Here is an 11930-nt window from a genome sequence, read left to right as displayed (position 1 = left end):
AGCCAGTGGATGGAGCTCTTCCATACTTCTGAGTGCTTGGGTTCTCCTCAATACACGAGTGAACAAATTAGTGAGTGGGACTGTCAGACTGGTTTCAGGCACCATTTTTCCCAAGTCTTTATGGGTTAGATGCTATGGCCAGAAGAGCAACCCTAGTAATGTTCACCTGCTTCGTAACTAATATTCCATGGTCACACTATCAATACCACTGGTTCTATACTCAGAATACTCATACATATTGAGATAGATGCAGAACGGAGGTCATTCTGATATTTTATATGATCAGTTTAGTATATTATCATACTGATGTTACTATATTGCTGCAGTATTGTCTAAACTCAATCTAAAATAGCTTAATCTTGTCCTAACAATACGTTAATTATCAGGATTATTGTAATCTCTGATCACCTGAGATCCAGCCAACATGTGAAATAATCTGCCAGCATCAAATAGAGCTACAACAGTATTTAGATGCCTTGGCCAATTAGGATGATGTATGCAATAGATGTTTGTCTTGTTTATCAACAGGAAGAACTCATCATGCAAATATTTGGAATGTGCACAAACCTTGGTTTATGAGGACAACACACGTGTTTCTCTCTAAGATGATTCATTGCCTGGGGACAAGGGGTTGAAAATCCCATGGAAACTCTTTTGCATTGTAACATGGGTGCAGGAATATTGATTTTTATACAGCTAAAAAAGCCTCTATATGAAAATACTACAATTACATTCACCAAGGTGGTATGCTACTATAGCTGGGAGTGAACAGTTGCCTTTCATTGCCTATATATATAAAAAAAAACTCCATTCAGCAATGTTACAAAGGCCTACAACAAAACTTGACAATTAAATAATTTCTAAGCATATTTATAGCCTAACATATTTTTTAAATGAAAAGATGAATACATTGAATGGAGACATTTAAGACATTCTATTGAAAGGTCATCTCACCATTTTGTAAACTACTTGCTGTCACTCACTGGATATGCGTTTTCTCTACTTGCTATGTAATGTATAGCTACACTCATTTGCAGATTGCACAGGTAAAAATGTAAGTGGTTTACTGATCCCATCACCAATCCATAGTTTAGATTTTGCCAACATATAGCCTACGTCTACAATCCTGAATTCCGCATGACTCCACGCCCTGTTTTCCGGGGACCCACATAGAATTCCAGCCCTTCCACGCTGCTATTACGTTCCGTTCGCGAGCAGAAGCTGGCTGCGGTGTCGTTTTCTCCGATCAGTCGGACCTTGATCAATCTTTTCAACTGTCCTTGTTCTCGGGTTTTACGCATTTGATTGCAATTGGACTAGCTTGGATTCGTGTGTGACCGTCGATTCCACCATTTTTTTTCGACCGAATTGGCTCTGAAGCAATGGATTGACTTCAGTTTTCCTTCAACCCCTCCACCAAGTTGAGAAAACAGTCTAACCTGCGGTCTCTCCATACTTCGAGCTCACAAGCCAGCTACATGTTTCATCCGGACAGTTTCAAAAGTAGCTGGTACCGGATGTTTTTAAACATTTCGTAGGTGAAACATTGCAGTTCTTCGTTTGTCTCGGAAGTGTATGGAAATAGGTGGCAGAGGATTTTAAACACGGATTTTCTCCGGGGTTCTTGAAGCCTGCAAACATTTATTTTTGAAAAGTGATGGCGGAGCGGGGAGCAAGGTTGCTCCTCTCTCTCCTCTGTCTCACCTTTCTTTACCCGGCGACCACCGTGTCAAGACATGCTGAAAAAGGTAAGCGTTACATTAGCTAATCAATTGGCTACTTTTAATAATGTGTTGGTATTACAATGTAACGTGTTTCGGTATCGCGTGTACAACAACAGCTCGGGCTACTAGGTCCTGCACTACTAGCAGCCGACATGGAGCATTGACTTGTAGCTTCTAGACATCTGCAAGCTAATTAGTCAGCTGAATCAGTCAACCAGGGGCCAATGTTTTTGAACCGTTTGATTGGTATGAGTACTTTTCAGACCACAACACGAACATACAGGCGGTAAATCAAATGAAATGCGGTTGTTTTCGAGACATTTCAAGTGTTTATTGTATTATTTGTTTTACCTTTTAAGCTATTATATCTGGATTTCTCACGTCACGTTTGTTTCTACGGTCATAATTGACCGATTTATTTATTATGCACTGATTTAAAAACTCGGGTCAATACATGTATGGAAATATTTGTCTGTTTTTATATTTGTCTTGTCTCAAATCGACATTTCTTTGCATTGCATTAGCACAGGTTCAGGTTGCTCTCTCTCTTTCTCTCTTTCTCTCTCTCTCCTCAAAACCATTACAGTCACGTAATTAATTGCAACGGATGGCAAGAACCCGGCTCTATAACCACAAATTAATGACTCTCATTTGGGTTTACTGTCAAGCAATAAGCTAGCATCATCAGTCCGCCAGACATCTCATTACCTGGGCGTCAATACACGTTTGTCTGATGGATAGAAAGTACACTATTTATACCCCCCCCTTTTTTTGTTACTTGGCTACAGTAGAGTAGCGACTGCAATAAGACATTTTAATTCAGTCTCGTGAAGACTAAATATGTTTGTGGTGACTTCAACTTTAGTAGTTTGTTTGGGTGATTTTCATTGTCATACTGAATGTTGATGAAATAATAAACATAGGTAACATCTTGACCCCATGTTTCCTGCTTTATAATAGGGAATCTGATAGCCAATACATTGCAAGGACTATGAGCGATTGGGACACATTGAATAGTTGTAATGAATATTAAACAAACGGCACATGTTGGAGTGCACACAGCAGATAGTTGCCTTTATCACTTGCTTGGTATTAGCAAATTCACACCCCTGATAGCCCTGTAAGAGATGTGGCGATGTATTTATTTTCAAGCCCTCTGCCGACTATGTTGAAGACTGGAAAATAATAAACAGTTGAGCAATACAACAGTCAGTAAGACATTTTTCCCACAAATCCAGTAAAATGTGAAGTTGGTTTTTTTAGGGGGGGGGGGTGCAGGCTAGCTCTCTTTTAAAGGGTCGCCTCTATTAAAATAATGCATGTGAAGTGAACAGCCTTAGTGGAGAGACAGGCCTCTGCTGGCTGTTGTGCTCTCTTGTGTGAGGAGGCTGATGTAAGAGGCTCTCCTGCATGAAAAGCACTCTGCAGTGGTGAAGGGGAGTGGGGGAAAAAACTGGCTTTGCTGGAGATCAGTACAAAAGGGAGAGATGGGGGTAGGGTGGAACTGGCCTGACTCTGTCTGGAAAGTAATAAAACCAGGAGATTAAGGGGTGCAGGGAGTATCCTTTGGGAGCTCTGATTGATTCCAGGGAATTGGACTGAGACCTACACAGGGAGAGAGTATCAAATTACTAATTGTGGGGTCCCCCTTTCTGAAAATATCTGTTTATTCGAAACACATTTCTCTGAGGTCTCATGTCTTTTGCGAGTAGGTCCGCAGATAGAACTCGTCTTTATCAAAGTTGTGGATTTGCAGTACTAGCTCAAAGGAGATTTAATGTTTCTTCATTCTGTTCCAGCTGCCTCTGGGAATGGGCATACTCTGTGCTTTTTTTTGGTCCTACTAAAGAATTCAATCTTCACCCACACATAGGAGTAGAGTTCCTCGACATGGCTGCTATCCTATGCCCCGCCCCATAGTGGTTTAAAGTTTGTCTTTGTAAACAGCTCCTTTTATCTGCCTGTCAGGAGTGTAAAATCCATTTAAGTTCCATTTTATCTCCATAATCCTGCTGGGAGGGAATTGTGTGCTAATTGTCTCCCTGTGGACAATGCAAATAACTTGGTGAAATGTGTAAACATTTGGCAACCCCCCTTCTGCTCCCACAAACCACTCTCCAGGGTTGTATCCCCTCTCAGACCACCTCGGCTGCAGGCCTGCAGCAGAGACTTAAAAACAACATCCATTTTCTGTGACGCTCCTAGGACTTCTGAGGGCTAAACCACTAAGAACCACATTTTCTCCATTTATTTTGCCAGTGTTCATGGGAGTTGAAAAGTATGTGAATTTTAATATTTCATTGTCTTTATGTGAACTAGGATTTAATGGATGCAACACTTGGTACGATTTATTTTTAATATATTTTGTTCCCTTAGTATAAAGGCAATGCCTGTGCATGCTACACTACATTAGTGATTCATTTCAAATAAAGGTTTAAATAGAAAACCTGCTGGGAAATGGACTTTGGCTGCTCAAATGACCCCTGAGATGATCGGATGAGGCCTTCCCTCCAACTCCTACTGTTGTGTTACACTGGCATCGATTTCAATAGAGACCTCCCTCACTTGCTGTTTTTCATATGTACAGTTGAAGTCAAAAGTTTACATACACCTTAACCAAATACATTTACACTCAGTTTTTCACAATTCCTGACATTTTAAACCTAGTAAAAATTCCCTGTCTTAGGTCAGTTAGGATCACCACTTTATTTTAAGAAAGTAAATGTCAGAATAATAGTAGAGTGATTTATTTCAGCTTTTATTTATTTCATCACATTCCCAGTGGGTCAGAAGTTTACATACACTCAATTAGTATTTGGTAGCATTGCCTTTAAATTGTTTTACTTGGGTCAAACAGTTTGGGTAGCCTTCCACAAGCTTCCCACAATAAGTTGGGTGAATTTTGGCCCATTCCTCCTGACAGAGCTGGTGTAACTGAGTCAGGATTGTAGGCCTCCTTGCTCACACACGCTTTTTCAGTTCTGCCCCCAAATTTTCTATGGGATTGAGGTCAGGGCTTTGTGATGTCCACTCCAATACCTTGACTTTGTTGTCCTAAAGCCATTTTGCCACAACTTTGTAAGTGTCCATTTGGAAGACCCATTTGCGACCAAGCTTTAACTTCCAAGACTGATGTCTTGAGATGTTGTTTCAATATATCCACACAATTTTCATCCTCATGATGCCATCTATTTTGTGAAGTGCACCAGTCCCTCCTGCAGCAAAGCACCCCACAACATGATGCTGCCACCCCCGTGTTTCACGGTTAGGATGGTATTCTTTGGCTTGCAAGCCTCCCCCTTTTTCCTCCAAACATAACGATGGTCATTATGGCCAAACAGTTCTATTTTTGTTTCATCAGACCAGAGGACATTTCTCCACAAAGTATGATCTTTGTCCCCATGTGCAGTTGCAAACAGTAGTCTGGCTTTTTTATGGTGGTTTTGGAGCAGTGGCTTCTTCCTTGCTGAGCAGCCATTCCGGTTATGTCGATATAAGATTTGTTTTTACTGTGGATATAGATAATATTGTACCTGTTTCCTCCAGAATCTTAACAAGGTCCTTTGCTGTTGTTCTGGGATTGATTTGCACTTTTCGCACCAAAGTACGTTCATCTCTAGGAGACAGAAGGTGTCTCCTTCCTGATCGGTATGACGGCTGCATGGTGTTTATACTTGCGTACTATTGTTTGTACAGTTGAACGTGGTACCTTCAGGCGTTTGGAAATTGCTCCCAAGGAGATTTGTGGAGGTCTACAATATTTTTTCTGAGGTCTTGGCTGATTGCTTTTGATTTTCCCATGATGTCAAGCAAAGAGGCACTGAGTTTGAAGGTAGACCTTGAAATACATCCACAGGGACACCTCCAATTGACTCAAATTATATCAATTAGCCTATCAGAAGCTTCTAAAGCCATGACATCATTTTCTGAAATTTTCCAAGCTGTTTTAAAGGCACAGTCAACTTAGTGTATGTAAACTTCTGACCCACTGGTATTGTGATTAAGTGAAATAATCTGTCTGTAAACAATTGTTGGAAAGATTACTTGTGTAATGCACAAAGTAGATGTCTTAACCGACTTGCCAAAACTATAGTTTCTTAACAAGAAATTTGTGGAGTGGTTGAAAAACAAGTTTTAATGACTCCAACCTAAGTGTATGTAAACGTCCGACTTCAACTGTATCATCTTGTCATACTGGCATCGATTTCAATAGAGACCTCCCTCACCTGCTGTCTGTCCTATATATCATCTTGTCATACTGGCATCGATTTCAATAGAGACCTCCCTCACCTGCTGTCTGTCCTATATATCATCTTGTCATACTGGCATCGATTTCAATAGAGACCTCCCTCACCTGCTGTCTGTCCTATATATCATCTTGTCATACTGGCATCGATTTCAATAGAGACCTCCCTCACCTGCTGTCTGTCCTATATATCATCTTGTCATACTGGCATCGATTTCAATAGAGACCTCCCTCACCTGCTGTCTGTCCTATATATCATCTTGTCATACTGGCATCGATTTCAATAGAGACCTTCCTCACCTGCTGTCTGTCCTATATATCATCTTGTCATACTGGCATCGATTTCAATAGAGACCTCCCTCACCTGCTGTCTGTCCTATATATCATCTTGTCATACTGGCATCGATTTCAATAGAGACCTCCCTCACCTGCTGTCTGTCCTATATATCATCTTGTCATACTGGCATCGATTTCAATAGAGACCTCCCTCACCTGCTGTCTGTCCTATATATCATCTTGTCACACTGGCATCGATTTCAATAGAGACCTCCCTCACCTGCTGTCTGTCCTATATATCATCTTGTCACACTGGCATCGATTTCAATAGAGACCCCCCTCACCTGCTGTCTGTACTATATTTCATCTTGTCACACTGGCATTGATTTCAATAGAGACCCCCTCACCTGCTGTCTGTCCTATATATCATCTTGTCATACTGGCATCGATTTCAATAGAGACCTCCCTCACCTGCTGTCTGTCCTATATATCATCTTGTCACACTGGCATCGATTTCAATAGAGACCCCCTCACCTGCTGTCTGTACTATATTTCATCTTGTCACACTGGCATCGATTTCAATAGAGACCCCCTCACCTGCTGTCTGTACTATATTTCATCTTGTCACACTGGCATCGATTTCAATAGAGACCCCCCTCACCTGCTGTCTGTACTATATTTCATCTTGTCATACTGGCATTGATTTCAATAGAGACCCCCCTCACCTGCTGTCTGTCCTATATTTCACACAGTTTATGGATCATTGTTTTGTGGGCTATAATTGCTCATAAAGTCCTAATGACCTCTTTCCACTGAGAATCGGATAATTGCACGCTTTGGCAAGTGTTTGATTCATCTGGTCGGCTAATGACACCCTCCCTCATTAGGAGATACTGATAATGTCCTATGGTTGGGTTGGGGGGTGGCGCCGCTCAGTCTCCTCTTCAGTGGAGTTGGGAACGGAAAGCTCAGTAGATGGATTCAAATACTCAACATGACTGTGCACTAGCTGTGCTAATTGCTACATTTAGCAATGCAGTGAACTTTTTTGCAGTGATCATTTTCAGTATGTTGTTGTCAACATAACCTTCTGGCGAAATGGCATCCAGGGGTTATTGTGGTAATTTACGATAACTACTGCAGCAGTATTTGTAATTGTCAGAAAGCTAGAAAGATCAATATGCCTTGATAATGGCATTTCATCTGCAATGGTATCTTTTTTTGAAGGCAGGGTAAATATATAACCACCAGCTGTGCCTGCCGGCTTTGCTTTCAAGTGGCTTCTGTATTAATCCAAATAGACTATTAGCCCTTTTTTGCTAACTGCCTAATGTGCAAATTAGATGTTGTAAACAAAACCTAAATTGAATCTTGATTGTGATAATTGCATTCTGATTGGATGACATTACACACAACCAACTGTCAGATTGGATGCTTATCATAGTTCTCTGATTGCTATGCTTTTGTCACTATGTTGATTGTTTCCTCCATCAACAAAATGAATAAATAGTTGTGGGCAGCCATGGTTGCACCTTGTATTTCCTCCCCATTTAATTCCCTGTGGGACTCCTAGAAACACAACACCCATTCATTACCCAGCACAGCCCACAGGCCAGTCCATAAGACACTCCCTCTTGGTACTGGGTGTATTTGTAAACAATGGTTGCATATAAGCAAGATTTACAATAATAGAAGATAATTTTTGCCAGCAGTCATTGTTCTGTGTGAATGACATTTGTGTGTATGCTTTGAAAGCTACCCCACAGTGTAGCCAGCGTTGCTATAGAAATGTGAACAGACTGCAGACATGGCAGAGCCCCCCTCATCAACACCGCCGTGGAACCTACATTGTTCGATCTCTTCAGTCGCCTTGCTCTTGAACTCCTGCGGACTGTACTGATGTAACCTAGTAGGGTTCAGCGGTATCCAGATGTTCATACCTTTTCTGTGCCATACCGGGGTATACGGTATTACTGAATGTGCACGTCATTTTTTGTTGTTGTGTATATATAGAAGCGCAAAACAATTTAGGCAACAGGGATCTTGATCCAGGAGGGGATTGAATGTCTCTGCTGTAACCAAGAAGCTTGATCTTGACGCTGTTGAAAATCATTCCGTCGGTATTTCGAAATACCCCCGGTAAACAGTATATCTCCCAAGCATGTCACCTAGGCCTGATCCATGTCACCTAGTAGGCCTGATCCATGTCACCTAGTAGGCCTGATCCACTGTAACCTAGTAGGCCTGATCCACTGTAACCTAGTAGGCCTGATCCACTGTAACCTAGTAGGCCTGATCCACTGTAACCTAGTAGGCCTGCTCCACTGTAACCTAGTAGGTCTGCTCCACTGTAACCTAGTAGGCCTGCTCCACTGTAACCTAGGCCTGCTCCACTGTAACCTAGTAGGCCTGCTCCACTGTAACCTAGTAGGCCTGCTCCACTGTAACCTAGTAGGCCTGCTCCACTGTAACCTAGTAGGCCTGCTCCACTGTAACCTAGTAGGCCTGCTCCACTGTAACCTAGTAGGCCTGCTCCACTGTAACCTAGTAGGCCTGATCCACTGTAACCTAGTAGGCCTGCTCCACTGTAACCTAGTAGGCCTGCTCCACTGTAACCTAGTAGGCCTGCTCCACTGTAACCTAGTAGGCCTGCTCCACTGTAACCTAGGCTCTCAGACAACAATTTTGTCTGTCCGCATTGACCTCCCTCTTCCAAGAGAGCCAAACTACAAAATCAACCCCCTTCAGAAGGCATTGTTTCTACTCTGAATGTTCTGTGTTACTCAACAAAGTGCTTGTCATCTCTTTTGATTAGGGTGATGAGCAGTGAGGCCTGCCGGTCGGTTGGAGACAGAGGGAGAAGGCTGTTGTGTGTGGAGAGAAGCCAGACTTCTCCCTGCTCCCAGGCCCAGACCAGATCATTGACATGGCTTTGCTATACCCCTGCTGAGATGAAAGGGTTTCTCTGCCTGAGCTGTGGTCTCGTTCTACCGTGGCACAGCACACAGTGAAACATGGCTAGTGCATCGTTCTCCATCATCCACTGCCAGCGTGGTGCCAACTTATTCCCTTCTTTCCAAGGCCTGTTGTTCCTCCGATTCTGGTTGGCCTTTCAAAGTCCTTCAAAGGCTTTTGGAGCAAGCTATCGCTTTTAGCTCCAAATGCTAACTTTAGCCCTAATTACTCCAGGGCAAGCTAGCTAGAACATTATGTGCCTCTGTGTTGCTATTGTAGCTAATGGTCTCTGAGAGGACATGACGTGTTGTTATCAGTTACCGTTCAGCGTAGCCTGGCTTAAAAGGTACCATTCTCTCTAGTGGCTGTAATTGTGGATCTTTCTATGGCTTTTGGATCAGAGGTATGTGGGATAGTGTCAGTAGCTGGCTATTGAAAACACAGGCTTTAAGGGTGAAATTGAAATGCTTATGGATTATATTGGTGCAGTGTCTGATGGATACAGGAGAGAACTCAGTCCACCCGCTCTGCTGTCAGAAGGGCATGCATTAGCACCATAGTAAATATCTAGTGAAGTTATTGGAATAACAAGCATTAGCCTTTAGCCCATTCATTCACATTCTGTAATCTAGGTGTGATGCAAGACTGTAGCCACAGTCGTGATGGCTGCTGTCATTTCATTCATTGTTTATAAAGATACAAGGGGAGCCATGCATCCCAATGCCCCATTTGGTAAACAAAGCACACTCGACAACAGCAAAATGACTGCAGGAAATGGAGGTTATGCACATTAAAATGAGATTCGAGCAGTGGCCACGGTTAGCAACAAGACATTTATTTTTTTTGGTCCCTCCGCACTCTGTGTTCATGCCAAACTTCATAAGCTTTGTGGGCTGTTCCAAAGGCATCTTTCTGCAAACTCTGCAGGACTGCGAGGACAGTTTCCCCCAAATTTCCTCAAACTTTTGGGTTCTGCCCGAGCTCCTGTCGTGGTGTCCCCTGCCAACGGTGGCAGCTGCAGAGGATTATGACACATGCAAGCTGTGCTAGTCAGCGAGGCTCGGCCTAACGAGAAACTAGGCCCTGTTTTACACAGAGCCCATTTAGAGCCCTCTTCCACAATGAGGAAAACAGGGGAATTGTTCATGGAGTTCTACTCTGCAAGTGCCGGAGGAGGCCTGGAACCTTGAAGTTTCAAAGATCTATTCTCTTTAGAAGATGAACAATAAACTCCGGAGTCCATCTTTTTGTTTAGTCGTGGTTCCAAAAACATGGTGAGGTGTGATTCTGCTTTGTTCTGGATGCTTTTAAAGCATATGTACGGTTCTCTCTCTACACAAACATCTCTCTTCTGAAGGGCTACCGTAGGCCTTTTTGATGGTTACAATTCAGTTATGTTATGTTCTCTGTTTTATAGTCAAAGGAAGATTTTAAGGGTTAACACGACAATGACAAATGTCTCCCTGGCAATTGTTTCATTACTTGAACACTTTTATCAATTGTAACTCTGGAGAACTTTTAATACCTTTTTTTTTAAGGTTGTAAATATCATTCTTGGCATCAAGCCTCTACATACATTAAGGATGACTGTAATATTCTCCTGGATACTATGATTAATAACCTTCATTTGATTCCACTATACCTTCTGGAGTTTTCCACCCACAGCACGCACACGTGAATTTATCCTCCACTGTTTGTTGGATGCCATCCAGGTTTTGAAGAATTAGCCTGAATGGGTTTTGGGAAGTGAGATCATAAAAGGTACATGCATCAAAATGAATTCATCACTAATAATTAGACCACTTGAACACGATCAAGCTCGCTCCTCCATTGATGTTTTATTGGCATGGGCATTCTCCAATTTGGCCAGCCTAATTTGAACCTAGTTAACACTGACCCAGCTTGTCAGAATTATTTTAATAGGTTTGCTGGCTTCTCTGTGTCTAAACAATACAAGGGCAGCCCCACAGCGACCTAGTTTACTGACCAAATGAACTCTTATTGTTTTCTCTGAAATATCAGTCTTCATCTCTGCTCTTGATACACCAGTCATACCCAGTGGTGCTCGGCTTAACATAGTGTGAATGACTGAACCCCCCCCCCCACTCAGTCAAAGGAGCACTTCTTACGCTGGAGGGGTGTGGGGTCAGTCAGTCACAGAGGGAGGATTGGGAGGGCTGCTTAAATAAACCCCCTGTCATCGTCTTGTGCCCAGCCTATGGCTTTTGGCAGCTTCAGATATGAAGAGGTGTGTGGTTGTGGGTATGTGTATGCGTGCCACCCGTTCTCCGATGAACAGCTGTTTTATCAGAGAGTTGCATGGCATTAAAAAAACGATTAGTTTACCTGGTCTAGCAGAAGGGTGGGCATAGAAATTAGTTTAGCTTTTGACACACAGCCATCAGCAGAGATTTATCTGGTATAGTTCCCGAGAAGACAACTAACAGAATAGCTCCCTCAGAAAGGAGGGAAAGGCAAGCTTTGATTCTACCACTCTGATTCTACCAGTTTTTTTTAATAGGAGAAGCCTCTTTTAGGCAGAGACAAAATTGTAGATTTGCAGGCAGCTGTGAATGACAAATGAGAGAGATAGGTAGTTGTGTGGTTTTTGCATGTTGCTTTCAAACTGTTCTTAAAGAGCTACAAGTGTGGTGTGTGTGTGTGTGTGTGTGTGTGCCGATAAATAGTTTACAAGAGCCACAGACATGGAACTTTGAGCCTCAACGTAG

General features: G+C 42.5%; 1 protein-coding gene across 12 annotated transcripts in view; it reads left to right on the top strand.

Moving 5' to 3' along the window:
- The first annotated feature begins 1173 nt into the window (after positions 1-1173).
- neo1a (neogenin 1a) overlaps positions 1174-11930 on the top strand; it is a 231512-nt gene continuing 220755 nt past the window's right edge. For 7 of the 12 annotated variants that reach the window (XM_042317508.1, XM_042317504.1, XM_042317507.1 and 4 more), the window contains exon 1: positions 1176-1748. In XM_042317508.1, the coding sequence (XP_042173442.1) occupies positions 1658-1748 (91 nt within the window). In that variant the 5' untranslated portion in view covers positions 1176-1657. Of the gene's footprint in view, positions 1749-11930 lie in introns of all 12 variants that reach the window. The other 5 variants (XM_042317500.1, XM_042317498.1, XM_042317497.1 and 2 more) reach the window with 2 other exon arrangements.

The sequence above is a fragment of the Oncorhynchus tshawytscha genome, unplaced genomic scaffold (assembly GCF_018296145.1).
Source record: "Oncorhynchus tshawytscha isolate Ot180627B unplaced genomic scaffold, Otsh_v2.0 Un_contig_4271_pilon_pilon, whole genome shotgun sequence".
In the NCBI taxonomy this organism is placed as follows: domain Eukaryota; kingdom Metazoa; phylum Chordata; class Actinopteri; order Salmoniformes; family Salmonidae; genus Oncorhynchus; species Oncorhynchus tshawytscha.
The sequence above is the reverse complement of the archived record's forward strand: the minus strand, read 5'-3'. Positions and strand labels throughout refer to the sequence as shown.